The following is a 16175-nucleotide window of genomic DNA, read 5'->3' on the forward strand; positions in this document are numbered from 1 at the left end:
TAACTTACTTGTTTCAATCAAGGCTTGATGATCTTTAAGTTGCCACACCAATATTTGATTTGCAGAAAGTATTATATGTGAACTAAAAATTCCAAGATTTTTGGAGGACTGTCTTAATGTGTCCCACGGAAACAGAGAGAACATTGATTTTTCATCAGAAGCAAGGCACTTTCTTTGAGAGCTTGAAGTGGCTTACGTAGGGGGTCTTTCTTTTCTTTTACCCCTACAGCAAGAACTCAATGAAAAGAGTTGGGTTGAGCGGCCACAAGTGGCCTGTAGTTATCATCCAGTGAGCTTCTATGATTGAATGGGAACTAGAATCGGGATCTTCTGATTCCAGGTCCAAGACTTATTATATTACAATGACACTAATGAGGATAGTATTTTGTTATTATAATGAGGCATTGACTGCAGAGTAGAAGTGCAGCAACACTATTGATTTTAACGTCAGCCTGGGGATTAACAGCCACTGGAAGATTCTAACAGTCGCTAACTCAAAACCAAGATGTACAAAAATTCAATGGAGCATTAGCACGATAGGCCATACAAGTATAGTAATAATAAGCAAGGCGGAGATGCGAATATCAAATATGTAATTGCACTTGCATTATTTTAAGCCAGATAATTGGTTCATCTAGATCAGTATTGTCTATCCTCAGTGTGGGGTGGTTGGCCTTCCAAATATTATTGGCAGGGGTGGGCTGCTGGGGGTTCACAAGGGTTCGGGAGAGCCCCTAGCTAAGATTGTGTGCAGTTTGGAGAACCCCCAACTCCTGGCTGGCCCCGTCCCATCCACCCCAACCCTCCCAGGATTCCTCACGCAGCCCGTTTTGGATGCAGGTAAGTGCAGGGCTCAGGGATGGTGAAAAACGGGCCTCCTAGAAGTTCGGGAAGGCTTCCAGAGAGCCTCCAGAGCAGCGGTGGGATTCAAAAAATTTTACTACCGGTTCTGTGGGCGTGGCTTGGTGGGCGTGGCAAGGGAAGGATATACTGCAAAATCCCATTCCCTCCCCACCCCACTAACCTGCTTTCCAGCTCTGTTCTCCTTTGCAGGGCAACCAAAGAAGACTCAGCTGATCAGTTGGGACTCAATGGGAGGCAGAGAATAGATGGGGGCGGGGCCGGTCAGAGGTGGTATTTGCTGGTTCTCCGAACTACCCCAAATTTCCTCTACCAGTTCTCCAGAACCTGTCAGAACCTGCTGAATACCACCTCTGTTCCAGAGCCTGGGGAGGCAGTTTTTACCCTCCCAAAGGCTCAAGGAAAAACTCCGGAACCCGAGGAGGGCAAAAACACCCCCCCCCCCACTGTGGTGCAGGATGCTGACTAGGGCACACACACCATGGGCAAGCCCACCCAGCAACCTAACTCATTGCTAAAATTTTGAAGCCCATCCCTAATTATTGGAACTTGGGTCTCAACAATACAGCCAGCACAGTCATGAAGGATAATGGGAACTGTAGTTCACCATCAGTTGGATGAAGTTTTTTTTTTTTTTTTTTTGCTGCCACTCAGTTTTAGTTAAAATTTTCTTTCTATATCTACTAGAGATGCCAAGGACTGAGCTTGGGATCTTCCTTCATAAAAAGTACATCTGAAATACAGCCCTTTTCCAAAGCAAGCCATAAAATAGCTTGTTTAGCAATGGCCTTGTTTAAAGAGAAAAAGACATTATGAATATACAAATACTTGATGATTATTTACACAAATGGTTATGAGAGGTAGATTTGACTATAATATACACATTCAGATTTTTAATTATGCACAGATGTTCCTGTGATGGTTTGTGATCTCAAACAACAAATTAGTTCTGAACTGGTCTGAATAGGAATGAAGGTAACTCCATTCCACCGTTATGGCGACTTAAAATGTGATGAAATGGAACAGAGTTCTATGCAGTGAATGTTGTATAATAGACACGTACCCTAACTGTAACTTCTGTGGATTTTGCTGCTGAGCTGATGAACCATGTGTTGTTATTATTAGTGGTGGCAGAAATAATGGAATGATAATATTTTTTATAATCCTTCTAATTACAGAAAACCTTGAGGCCATTTTCCATAACCATATCATTATGGTAGAAAAAAAAGTAAAATAAAAATGGAGTAAGAACACAGGAAAAAATATCCTTTAAATGGAATGTTAGGCAGAGTTAGTAATAAAGATGTCGATGTAAAAAGGTGTGTTGTAGTTTTTTTAAAAGAGAAGTGAGAAACATGTCATTATTGGGGCTGGTGTAACACAGAAAGAGAGGGTATGCCATGACATCGGTGCCACAAAAGGCAAAATCCTCTGTGTCATCATCAGATAATCTATAAGGCATTTTCTTGTGTTTCCAGCACGTGGACATTTTTTTAGTGCTTCCAATAAGGGGTGTTTTCTAATGCTTCCAACATGTTCAATGCAATCACTTTGCCAATAAAATGGAGCATTTCACAAATAACATCATACACGGAAGATTTCAAAATAAAATCTGTTGTACACTCTTCACGGACAAAGGCTTTATAAATAATCTGGGCCTGACGGTACTTTTTTCAAAAGGTAACTGGACTTTATTTTTCCTTGAAGACTGAAGGAGCTTCTTGAAGCAAAACATCTTCAAGGAAAAATAAAATCCAGTTGCCTTTTGAAAAAGCACGTTTGGGATAACTATGACCTAGATGACTGAGAATCTCTATGGACAATCTGCTTCTAACTGCATGTAATTTTATTTGAAAAGAAAAGGGTACTTTATAACTATTTGCCTCTCTACTTCAAGTGAATAATTTATTTTCAGTGTTAATCTCAGGGGATTAAACTTTTGTTGATGTCACAGCTCAAGCAATTTAGCACATTACCCACAGGTCATGCTTCTAAAATGCAGCTAACTGAGAGCTCCATCTCTAAGCCGGTTGGAAGTCTCTCTGTGGTCATCTTATTGGTCAATTACCTAATTGCAAAGACAATCCCGAATTCAAGACAATTTTCTCCTTTTAAGATTGGACACAAAAACGTCGCTTGTTTTCTTCACCATTGTTCCTGGGGAATCTAAGGTGACCTTCTTATTTTGAAATGAAATTATCTGAGGGGCAAATCCCTAATCTTTCTCGGTAAATACTATATAAATTATTCATGACACCGATGCAAGCTGAATACCATACACACACACACACACACACATACACACACACATACACACACAAGGGACATCTCTGCATTTAATCAATCAGCTATTTGTTTTTTCTTTCTGTTCATATTTGTGCAATCCAAGATTCAGCATGAAAGAGACACTGTTTTTATGAGAGCCTTAATGAAAACAAAGCAGTATCTGCATTAGTTTGGAACACAGCCTTAGACTGCAAACCAATAGTCACCTCCTTAGGAGAAAGTCCCATGTATTTCAGTGGGACTTAATTCTAAGTCAGTGCCTATGGAACCACATTAATTAAAGAGCTACTGCTGCCATCAAATCATGAAAGCATTAAGATTCTGGAGCGTTTGTACAATATTCTAACTAATATTGATTGTATCTGGAGGCATGATGTCAGCCTGGAAAGCTTACAGGTTTGATCCAGTATGGCAAGTTTTATGCTTAGTGCAGGTTTCTTTTCTAAATGCAAAGCTGGGAGTGAGAGGGAAGGGAAGCCAAAAGACAGACATGCCGCATCTTCTGCAACATTATTGCAACAGTCTTTTATATTATATATCACTAGCACAGTCTATTGATCTCATGCATATTTTTTATTAACGGCTTGATGCTGTAACCTGGAGCTCCGTAGCCAAAATAATGCTGGGGAATGCTGTTAAGGATTTGTGTTCAGACCAATATCTTATTCCTGCCTCAGATTCCATGCAGCAATAATTGGTTTCGATATCTGCTTTTTGCCTTGGCTGGTGTATTCCATTCGCAGGGGTCTCCAAACTTGGCAACTTTAAGACTTGTGGACTTCAACTCCTATAATTCTCCAGCCGGCTGGAGAATTCTAGGAGTTGAAGTCCACAAGTCTTAAAGTTGCCAAGTTTGGAGACCTCTGTGTTAGAGAATCCAACCCCCACCCCCAATGTAACTCGACTCTAGGATCATTTGATTAAAGACAGAACAGCAAATCCAGCCAAACGCCCTTATTTTCTATATAGGTGAAAAAATAACTCGTACAGGTATTCCTCAGCTTACGATAGTTCATTTAGTGACCATTTGAAGTTACAACGGCACTGGAAGAAGGGACTTATGACAATTTTTCACACTTACGACGCATTGCAACATCCCCACGATCAAAATCCAGATGTGTGGCAACTGGTTCATATATTTGATGATTTCAATGTCCCTACAACCTTTCAACCTTCCTGACTAGCAAAGTCAATGGGAAAACCAGATTCACTTCACAACTGTGTTACTGGCTTAACAACTGCAGTGATTCACTTAACCGTGGCAAGACAAGTCATAAAATGGGGCATAATTCACTTAACACATGTCTCACTTAGCAACAGAAATTTTGGGCCTAGTTGTGTTGTAAGTCAAAGACTTTATGTACAGTTGAGAATGGGCTGGTAAGCCTGCCTAACTTTGATTATTTGTATAAAATGTTTTATGCCCTTAGTTCTTATGGGAAAGAGGGCCTGTCCAGAATAATTTTGGGTTCAGATTAGGAAAGTTATGGGAATATAAACTTTTGTATTAGCTTCCTTGCTTATTTACAGAAAAGACATGGCTACCATCTGGTCAGGTAGTGCCTCCAGATTGAAAACTTCATTGCTTCTGCCATTATAGTTTAAAAACTGAATTAATACACATCTCTAACAGGTAGTCAATAGCTACCAATGGATTTCTTTAACTATGCAGTGGACTCGTGCCAAGAAGCTATGGAAAATCAAAGATTTTTTATTTGGTTTTATCCAGATCATCATCATTTGCCTCATAACCTGAGGTCATAAGGTTGCACCTCACCCTAAAATATCTAGAGTCTATTACACTGCAATTAGACTAAAGGAGATAATTATTAAATGCAATCTAAAGAAGGGATATTATATATTGATTCTAATTATAATTACATTGAAACTGAAAACCAATTTTATTTTCATATGGCCCCACTAACTGCTTTTTTGGAAAATGGCTCTGATACGGTATTAAAAAACCAAGGGTGCTTCTCAGCTGCAGAAAATGGGCATTGTATTTGCTTGATGAATTTGTTCTTTGGTAGAAACTCTGAGGGCAACCTATTCCATCTCAGTTGCCTCTTCATGTATGAAACTAGATTTTCTGTGCTTTTGTTTTCATAGTATTTGTTTTACTGCAAATAATTAAGAGTCTTTAGATTTGGTCAGTATATAAATGGAATGAATGAATGAAAGAATGAATGAAGTGAACTGTTGGAGACTACATTTAGATGCAGATCTGGATTGAAAAAAAGCAAAAGCAAAACCAGGCAACCACTTCAGAGTAGCAATTATATAGTTTATGTATGGTATCTCCTTGCTGCCATCTAGCAGGCATCCGGATGTTGGCAACTCAAACTCTGTGATAGAACACAAAAGGGTTCCAGGTTCAGCCTCTAATTCTAATAGAGGCTGAACCTGGAACCCTTTTGTGGTCTATCACAGAGCTACAGTTACTGCTCTCAAAGGAATTTGAAGCATGTCCTCAAGTATTAATGTATTTGGCCCTTTCAAATGTAGGAGTCACCAGGGTCATACTGGGAAAGAGTCCCTGGTGCCACCGGAAAGATTTGCAGCGCCGCCACAGACGTCTAAGCTATTTCCTATTCCTAATTTTGCTACTTAGCATGATTCCTTTGTTTAATTTTTTTTTTTTTTTTTTACCTTTGGTGGAATGTCTTCTTCCTGTCGTAACCAAGAACTTCGATCAAACTTTTCAACACGAGGGGGGAGAGGAGGCTTTTCAGAAGTGGGGTCCGAGTTCTGCCTTGGCATCTCAGTGCGGTGAGAGGTCACCGTTAGAGCTTCCTGAAACCCAGCCATTCCCTTTGTGGGTTGTTCATGCAGTGAGTGAGAGGCAGGCAAGGAAGGTCCCTGGGATTTCACACTGACCAGATGTGGAATCTATGCACCAAGTTAAAACAAAGTCATAAGTATAAATTGGGAAAAAAAAGTTATTAAAAAGAGTATAATGAAGCATGTTTTTTTTTTAAAAAAAAAAAATGTGTTTCCCCAATTTTTATTTTAGTTTTTTTAGTTTTTTAAAAATGAATTTGATTAAAAAATTAAAATAAAATTCAGATTGTTCAATAATAAGTGGATGACGGTCAGGAAATGCCAAAGATGAGATTCCTTATTTGGCCTGAATTCTGTTCCATTAAAGCATATTTTTTTTAGTTAAATGATAATGTGTTATTTATGAAATGATGTAAGAAAGTTACATATGAAATGTTTGTTTCGTTTGGTATGGTCTATGATATCTAGAAACAAAGGAAACTTGATTTTCCATATATTATTGTTGTTATTTCCACCAATTGGTTTGGTGTGTCAGATCCATGGTGTTCAGCTTTTTTATTTTAAAAGAACATTTCAAAAAGTGGAGTGGCTGTTTTCAGGTGTTTCAGGTGAGTTGTCAAAAAGTGTAACGCTTTCTGCATTTAAATTACTATAACATTATAATGATTAGGAATTGTGTACAGAAAGGCATCTGCAAGGCTGGTGGCTCCTCATTTTGGTTGCACTGAGTTGCCAAAATAGAAACAGGAAAAAGAAACTTTGCAATTGGTTTGACAGCTACAAGAGAAAATAAAGCCATGAGTCTAAATATCATTTGGGCAGACACAGGTCATGTTGACACTAAGTCTTATTTTGCCTGATCCATGGTATGTTCACCATACCGGCTGGGTCTATATAATACATTAAGCCATAAATCCTTACCAACAATAATTAATAGTTCACACAAGAAGGAAAACCAGAACCCCAATGCACCTCATAATTTAGTCTGCTGTATGCAGTTGCTTATTGATACCTCCTCTAAGATATTAAATTCTATGTATTATTTTAGGGGCAAAGTGTGATGGAATCTCCAGCTAGACTAGAGGGAGGCGTTAAGTGGGAGCTTAGCTTAGAATCCTTGCACTGCAGAAAGTGGCACAGACCTGACTTCCCTGAGAATCCCTGAAGCCTTATCTGACCATTCACCAGGGAAATTTATTCAGTCTGGCAAGATTCTTGTAACAATGGGACTAACAATAAAGCTTTTGCTTGAGACTATTCACAAGTGGTTTTGGTTGCTTGCACCTGACACAAAAGTGGCTTGGACACTATGTATTTTCCTTAGTTTTCCCACAAACACTCAATTTCCATGCTGTAAATGACATCTAAAAAGGATGCAAAAAAAAAAAAAAAAGCAATTACATAAACAAACAAACAAAAACCTTGGCCAATATTTTGTTTTTCAGTATTTTAATTGGAAGAATGGGTCAACTGAGCTGGAAGAATTGCCATCCTGGACCAAAGCAGCATTTTATATGTTATCTTCTAATTTCTCTTTCATGGAAAACACTGGTTTATCGCCCTGTAAGCAAGCTAACTAATGTAGAAGCACGTGGGTTGTTGTTGTTGTTTTTTTTTGCACAATGAAGGAGAAAAAGGGATGATCTGGAGTGGAACTTATGATGAGGTTATGAATGGAACCATGGAAATGCAAAGACAAATATGGTACTATTAATTTCACTCATATTACCAAGGAGTTGCCTCTAAGAGGCAACAAATCCAAATTTGCTCCAGAGCAGATTTTCAGGATATCCATCAAATATGCCGATATCTTACAGTATATACTTCCATTATGCCACATTCACAATTTATTTAAATATGTATTATGCAAATATATAATTTGCATATATAACATATATAATTATGTGGAGTTTGGAGCGTGTGACAAACACACGTGCAGCTTGGGCATTCCAGAATAGCTTCACAGGGTCTAGGCTTTTTAAATAATAATGAAATCTATGTTATTTGAACGAGATATTCTGATTATGCATGCCACTGCTTATCCCAAAAGATAAAATGATAAGACACAATTCCACATTACTGGAAACACTATTTAAACATTCCTCTTTATCAGAGTTCCTGGAGCATGTTTCCTTATGACTTGACTTTTGACCTCTCTCCCAAAGAGAAAGGTTAAGAACAGATTGATAACATTTTTCATTCCCCCAACCGTATGGTTACCTCAATGTGTGTTTGACTGTCTAAATCACAAGTGCAGAAGGACTGATTTTTGGTCAAGATTTGACCCACATTGCCTCCCTATCTTGCCTACAAGTTCTCTTTCTAACCCATTGTGACTTCCCCACTGTTATTTCTGGTCACTCAGCCATCCAAAAATTTCCACTGCCACTGCTTTTTCTCCTGAAGGCCAATGGAGGCAAGTCCAGATGAAATCTGCTGTCTCAAAAGCAGCTTCATGGATTACATTTTCTCCCAGAAAAGTAAGGGATGGACTTGTGCTTCTTATTCATCAGCCTCCTCAAACAGCATTTTCATGAACATCTCTTAGGTCTGAATGACCCCAAACAATGGAGAGATAGCTACTGTTCTACTAACTTTAATATCAGAACGAGTAAAAATCCCTAATTTTATTCTCATTATAATTCTCTATCCAGTGGATAATATGGTGGTTGTGACAGTTAGACTACATTTTTTTTATTTTCCTCTCAGATAAGGGGACGAGGAGAAAACAGACCCTGGGTAGTGGAACTGAATTAGTCAAACTACAAGCAGAATTTGACTGTGTTGTTCTGAAATGTTAATGTTTGTTGAACAGGATAATTGTTTAGAGATGAAATTACCTTTGATGAAAATAATCTGTCACATTCTTGCCTGAGCTGTATCTGAGAAGCAAAGAACAGGAGGCTTTACTAAGACACAATACCTGTGGATCCACTGATCGCAACATGGGTGGTGTCCGAGCAGGCTGCACCCCGCTAATACTAAAGGATTCTGATCGAGGCGGAAGGTTTGGGTCAGAAATTCTGTTTGCCACCTTGTGAGGCATGGCTGGGGAACTTTGCCGGTTAAGTCTGGAACGTTCTTCAACCTGAAACAAGAGGAGAAAAAAGAGCTGTGAATTCAAGTTGTCTGAAGGCCTTGTCCGTAATACCTCTAAAAACCTGTAGAGCCATTTTCTCAAGTCTGTATTTCCAATCAGCCATTCCAAAGACAAAAATAATCCCAGCTAACTATGAATTGTGGCTACTCCAGAGGACTTTCATATTAATAAACAGTATAACAAAATTAGTTAGAGTTGCTCAGTTTATGAATTTTGCTCAAGTCTAGTTCTACCTCCTGTCATATCAATAAATATTCAATCAGCTGAATTTAAATGGTTTCCTAGTAATCAGCAAGAAGGCTAAAGTGTAGACTGAACAGATTGTAAACTCAGTAAACATCAGTCAACCGAAAGTGACAAAAAGTAATAAGTGAATGCATATAGAAACAGGTTGCAGGACAAATTTCCAACACCTTTTTTTACCTATTTTTCCCCTGCCTGTGCAGATATTAATCCAAATATATATGTATCCTCATATGAAAGTCCTTTTTAAAAAAGGTAACATAATCAACTATTTTCTTTTTATGCATTTGGCTCCAAATCTGTACTTTGAGGGTATATTTAGCAGGCTATATTTTAGATGTTGACTTTTTAAAATGGCTATACAGATTTTGTATATTTTCCTACGTGCCTTGATGTAGCAGCCCTCCAGAACCTGCCCAAGCAGACAGACGGTATTTACCGCTCTTCAGAAGATTATAAATCAAAAGCAAGAAATTTCATTTTTATGCCAGATTATACCAGCTGTGATCATAGATGCCTGCCATTCATAAATTTTATCTTTGGGAAATTTCCTGCTCTGAATCCAGCAGCAGAAAGAAGAAAAGAAAAACCCCATGGAGGAGCAAATAGGTAAGGAGAGATGCAAAATGCAGAGACGACTTGTCAGTCTCCACTCCTTAGTGGCTTTTGTGATCCCGAGGACTTTACAGGGATGGGACTGTATATGTAGCATAATGAAACCAAGAAGCAGCTTACTGGATACACACACAACAAACAGCTTTTGGCTTCAAAAGAGCAAATACAGCAGTAAGAAGGCAAGGGCAGAAGATAACATCCACCCCAAGAAAGTAGATTCCCAAACTTTACATCAAGGCAGATTAAAACATGGCCCATGTACCAAGATAAAAGAATAGTAAAGACTGCTAGAAGTTCAAAGCATTTGTCTTCAAAAGAGGCTACTTTGCAGAATCTCTGTGCGATGTGTTGTTCCAGTCATGCCTCCTACCAATGAGACTGTAATGATCATTCATCGTTCTGGTATAATACATGGACCACAAGAAGTTGCTGAAACCTGAATTACAGCACTGGTCCATCTACTTCTGAATTATCTAAACTGACGGGTTTTGGTAGGAATCTTTTCTAACGCTAGCTAGAAAATCTTGGAACCTTGTACACCCTTAAATCTGTGAAGAGATGTATGCAAATGACTGAACAAAAAGGTGGCATATCCTGAATAGAGAATTACACAGAAATGCCAAAGGGAGCCTTTACACATTTTAAAGTAGTGTAAAGTTTAAGTACAAAGCTTCAGTAGTAAAGCTTTGAGAAACCCTACTTTAGAGGCTCTCGAATCCTTAGCTTACCACTTAAGTCCCAAAGTGTTTGGATCTCTTTTGAGGCCATAAGCATCAAAACAAATGCTTTCAGTAAGAAATGGCAGTGATACACTCTTATTAACGTATGTAATAATTAACAGAGCTAGAATCCAGTGGGATATCTTGATTAAAAGAATTATGCCATCAATAAAACTTTTTCAGACAAAATTTGAATCAACTGCAAATGATAATCAGATTTGAATCAACTGCAAATGATAATCAGCACATTTTTAATTTGTTGGATACTTGCATTTAAAAAATTTGTTCTAACACACCCTCACCATCACCAATGGATTGCTTACCAACCTTCCGTGGTGCTCTTAGTCTGACAAGGCTATAAAAAAGGTTTACAAGGTAAAACAAGGTCTAGATAGATAGGATGATGTTGTCTGGTTATCCTGAAGATGCCAAATGCAAGACAGTGTGATTATGAGCTGCTTTGCTTCTTGCAACTGCCTAGTTGCCTTTGTTATGCTCAGAGAAGTAGTGGAAGAACTCTTCTTTGGAGAAAAAAAATGAGCCAAGAGGGAATGATTCTTATTTCCTGAAAGACTCATTCTCCCCTTTCTGTGAAATAGCAATAGCAACAGCACTTAGACTTATATACTGCTTTACAGTGCTTTTACAGCCCTCTCTAAGCGACTTACAGGGTTAGCATATTGCCTCCAACAATCTGGGTCCTCATTTTACCAACCTCAGAAGGCTGGAAGTCAACCTTGAGCCTGGTGAGATTCAAACTGCCAAATTGCAGATAGCCAGCAGTCAGCAGAAGTAGCCTGCATTCTAGCCACTGTGACATCAAACTTCAAAGAATATCTTTTAAAAAGGTGGGAATTGGAGAGGACAAAACAAGAACATATTGCTTGTAATATCCTATATTCAGTGGCCTGCCCACTCTCTTAACAATAAACACAATTCCATCCCATTGTAAAATGAATAACAACCTTCACAGCTCCATCCTTCCCTTCCACTACCCAACCTTCTAATTTTGAATAGACCTAATGAAAAGAAAGTCCTAATGAAAAGAAATAAATTACTTAAATTTGCAAATAATAAAATATTGTATCTGTACATGGTTGACATAGCTTTATACTGCAATATCTGAGCCAGAAAATAGCTCCAAATGTTGTTTGTTCCTATGGCAAATATGTTTGCTTGTTTGTTTTTAACTTCAACTCTTGTTTGCCATCCTCCAAATGACCATGAAGCAGTTGACTAAGCTGCCAAAATAGTCAAGCTCACGTAAGTATTTTCTCCAGTCCCTGAGGAAATAAAGCAGTGCATTCTGGGATGTTATCCAATCATTAAATATCAGGCCGAACCAGCCCTGGCAGCAAATTAAGGCAGAATATCAAGATTAAAACAACCCATGAACTAGGATGTCGTCACCAAACCTTCAAGCACTTTGTTATTAAACAGGTTTGATGTGGTAGAATGCTCTGCATAATTAAATCAGCTTTCAAGCAGGCAATATTTATGATAAAGGAAACTAGACTGATCTGGAAGGTGCTTTCCTCCTATATGGCTTAATAAAGGCAACTTTGGTTGGAGAGAATTCTTTAATCTTTTGTGCAAGCAGAATGTTGTTGTTTCTTTGAGAAATCCACTCAAATTGGATTATTTTAGGCCAAATCTTTTATAATTCCCAAATATGTTCATTAGGAAAACTGGGAAAGTAAACAGCAGCACTTCTTAATAAAAACAAATCTCTATGAATTTTGTGAATACTGGCTTGCCACCCACCTAATGGCAAATTTACTTCTATATGCCTCCAGGAAACGTTAGCTAGAATACTATTATTTGTGCGTAAATCAAAGATGAGGATGCAAACAGAGGCTCCCCAGTTCCCTCATTGCCATCAATTATTACAAATGTTATGATCTGAATTAAAGTAAATTTATACAGTCTTTTTATTAATATTTCCAACCCATAGTTTAAACTGTCTCACTCTTCTGCCCAAGACAACCATCAGTCAAACACTCGTTGAGACTTATACAGAAAATCTGAGTATGAGATACACTTATACAGTATTACCTATTAACACTCCACTTTTAACAGCATTTCAGTTTCACAAAGCAACACACACTTGGGACTCAAGTCCTGAAGATCTCATTCACAACAAATTCACTGGCCTGAGTGCAGATTTTATTTCAGCTCCTCAGAGATTTACACTGACCTAAGAACAAGCTGAAACAAATGGGTTTTATGACAGACAATATCTTTCTCCAGAACCTTGCACACAAAGCTTTCACCGTCGTTTATAAACTTTGGTAAAACAGTTGAACAAACCACACTTTGGAGTAAAAGTAGTTTAACTTTTATTTAAGTTGCGATTAGTCTTAGCAGCAATTGGAATACAAACTTATGTTCCCTAACTCCCTTGCTGCTATCGATTGAAAAAGTGTTTTACAATCTGAATTCAAAGTAAAGTTATGCCGCCTCTTTTATTAACATTTCCAACCAATATTTAAAATAAGGACTTGATTTTTCTTTTAATTAGATTTGAGTATGCATGGAATATGAAACAGCCCGCCTGTCCCAGACAGCCGTGCCCATAAAAATATTTCTTTATTCAAGGAATGAAAAGAACTTTGGGAGAAATACATCTTATTTTTGGAGACCCCAGAGAAAAGAAAGATGCCAGCAGCAGCCAGATATGAAGCATGTCAGATTATAGGCAACAAAAGGTTTACTTTTTCATATCCTCCCATGACAGCAGCTAATTGAAACCCCAACTAGTGTTTGATATGCATAAACATATTTGGGGTGTGCATGCATTCCTTTGCTTATGCTCATAAAAAGGATCTTGAAATCTGCCCTTTAATTTAGACTGATTCAGGTTTAAAATGCTTTGATTAGATTTTGTAGATAAAGTAGAATTACATAAAATTACTTGCGGCTATTACTTTTTTTAGCAGTTACAACCAGCTGAGAACAGCCATCTTTCCAATGCACTCCGGATTTCCTTGGTTGCCTGTGGCCCAGTAGTGGGATTCTACCTTAGTCGCTACCAGTTTGGTAGGTGATCACATGTGCACACGCACGTGTGTGTGCATGCCCCTAATGCACACACCCCAAACAAACCCATCAGCCGAGAAGATGAAGAAATGAAAAGCTAGGAGCGACCCTCCCCACCCTTCCAGGTCTTTTATCCTCTCTCAGTTGAGCTGATCGGAGGCTTTTTATTTTTATTTTTAAAACTGTCGGTTCGTGTGAACCGGTCTGAATCGGTAGCATATATTTCCACAGCTATGGCCCTTTTCCCGCTCTTCTACAACAGATCTGTTCCCTTGCAGAAGGATTTTAAGACAACAAGAGACATAAAGTGCCTTTGAAAGCTGGCAAGGTTCACTGGGCTTCTTTGCTTAAGCAAAGCAAAGCAAAGCAAAGCAAAGCAAAAAGTAAAGCAAAGCAAAAGTTTCGTTTGGTTTGCTTTGGAATTCAGAGAATATGAACTTGAACAGCAAAAGATATTAGTTGCATGAGTATATTTTGTGGAAGGTATAGAACATAGAATAATAGAGTTGGAAGAGACATTGGAGGTCTTCTAGTCCAACCCCCTGCTCAAACAGGAGGCCCTATATCATTTAAGACAAATGGTTGTCCAGTCTCTTTTTGAGAGCCTTCAGGGATGGAGCACCCAAAACCTCTGAAGGCAAGCTATTAATTGTTCTCACTGTTAGGAAATTTCTCCTTAAGTCCTAGGTTGCTTCTCTCCTTGGTTAGTTTCCAACCATTGTTTCTTGTCTTGCCTTTTGGTGGTTTGGAAAAATAGTCTGACCCCCTCATCTTTGTAGGAGCCCCTCAAATATTGGAACATGTCCACTCTTGTCCTTCTTTTCATTGGAAAGGAATCTTCAAAATTCTTAAGTTCTTAAGTATTAGTATGCTATCCTGACCTTCCAACAGGAAAGAAGTTGAGAGACAGATAAACAAACAGCAAGATAGGGGAAAAGATCCTTTGAACTTCATGTTGAAATGCTCCACAAAACCTGCAACATGTTTTGAATATACAAGGTGCCCATTGAGTTTAGGGCAAACATCAGACTGATAACTCAGAATTATGTCTTGCTAGTGGGAATTAAAGCTGAAATGTCCCCCCCCCCCCTAATAATATCTGGTTAGAAGTAAAAGAGCTAAACCTACAGATTCATAATGGATTTGAAAGTCCATCAATAGGGTGACATAATGAGTCTTAAGAAAGTAGTTTTCTATTTAAGCACTTAAATAAAATATTTTCAATATGAGCTCTAATACCTGCACTCAAAGCAAAAGAGTAAAGAAAATGAGTTTGCTTATGAAAAGTTTGATTGAAAATATCACCTTATACGAATGTTAAAAAATATAAGAAGATTTATATTCTTCCAAAAGATTAGAATGTGTTTCTGTATTCAAAAAAGATATTCTTGAAAAAACAGGGATCTGTAAGTGTGTGTGCTTGTTTTTAATAAAAATATTTCTAAAAGATATATTGATAATATAAAGAAAATGCCAAGTATTGCATTTGTATTAGTAATAAAGCATTCATTTATTAATTATTCTATCACACTGATATCATATGGTAGGAGGGAAAGTTAGGTCTCCCCCTAATATGGAAGGAATCTATTTATACATTCGATTATTTGTTCTATATGTTGTCTTTTTATTCAGACAGTGGGAGAGGATCCATGTGCAATAATAGATTATATCATGGAAGATCTCAGAGGCATCTGGTAATCTAGCGAACTAGTTATGTAACAGTTGATGGGAGACTATGGGCATTTTTAAGATAATGCAATAATTCAAAACAAAATCACCCACAAAGCATTCGGTTAGAGCTAAAGATGCTCTAACATCTTATGCATTTGGGTAGGACAATTTGTGAAATCCAGGGTACAAGTTAAATTGGGAAACAAAACAGAAAATCTTGGAATGACAAATCACCTTGTGATGGCACATTGCAATGGTAAACCACTATCTTATCCCATGAAGAAAACTGTATGACTGCAAGCCAATAGAAGCTGAGCTTGCTTGACTGCAAGTTAAGATTTTGGCTTGAAGCCCTGGACAATTGCAAACAGCACTGCAACAAAAAATATTGCATTGAGTAACAAAAAGAAAGTTATTCCTTCATTTTAATTCTTCCCCTAATTTGCACTGTATATATATTCCTTCTTGGGAACACCTAAATACAACTCTTGCTAATTTATTCTGTGTTCCTCCAAAAAGAAAGAAAACATCTGCTGGATTTTTAAATTCAAATTTAACAGAAAACAGCAGATTGAGAATGAACAATTTCAAGTTCCTTTCAAAACAAGGAACAGAATGTAGCTAGGCTACTCAGTTATCGAGTACCAAGGAAAGATTGGCAAGAGCAACAGCATTTGATCATGTTTAATTAGAAACAGGACCAAATAAGAATGGATGGAACAATGGAATGCTGTTATCAAATTAAATGAGCTGAGTTTTAGCCAGATGTACGCATATAAATGAGATAAAAATATAACGTTATGAGAAATATAATTCATGTTTAGATACTGCACTTATGCACTGCAGCAGATACTATGTTA

General features: G+C 37.9%; 1 protein-coding gene across 7 annotated transcripts in view; it reads right to left on the reverse strand.

The window, feature by feature from the left end:
* TNIK (TRAF2 and NCK interacting kinase) overlaps window positions 1–16175 on the reverse strand; it is a 341628-nt gene that overhangs the window by 49131 nt on the left and 276322 nt on the right. For 5 of the 7 annotated variants that reach the window (XM_087965315.1, XM_087965313.1, XM_087965314.1 and 2 more), the window contains 2 exons: window positions 8852–9016; window positions 5797–6036 (listed from right to left, as the gene is read on the reverse strand). In XM_087965315.1, the coding sequence (XP_087821441.1) occupies window positions 5797–6036; window positions 8852–9016 (405 nt within the window). The remainder of the gene's footprint in view (window positions 1–5796; window positions 6037–8851; window positions 9017–16175) is intronic. The other 2 variants (XM_087965318.1, XM_087965317.1) reach the window with 1 other exon arrangement.

This window comes from Notechis scutatus, chromosome 4 (genome assembly GCF_049901735.1).
Source record: "Notechis scutatus isolate UNSWTSFEM ecotype Mainland chromosome 4, rNotScu1.2, whole genome shotgun sequence".
NCBI classification, from domain to species: domain Eukaryota; kingdom Metazoa; phylum Chordata; class Lepidosauria; order Squamata; family Elapidae; genus Notechis; species Notechis scutatus.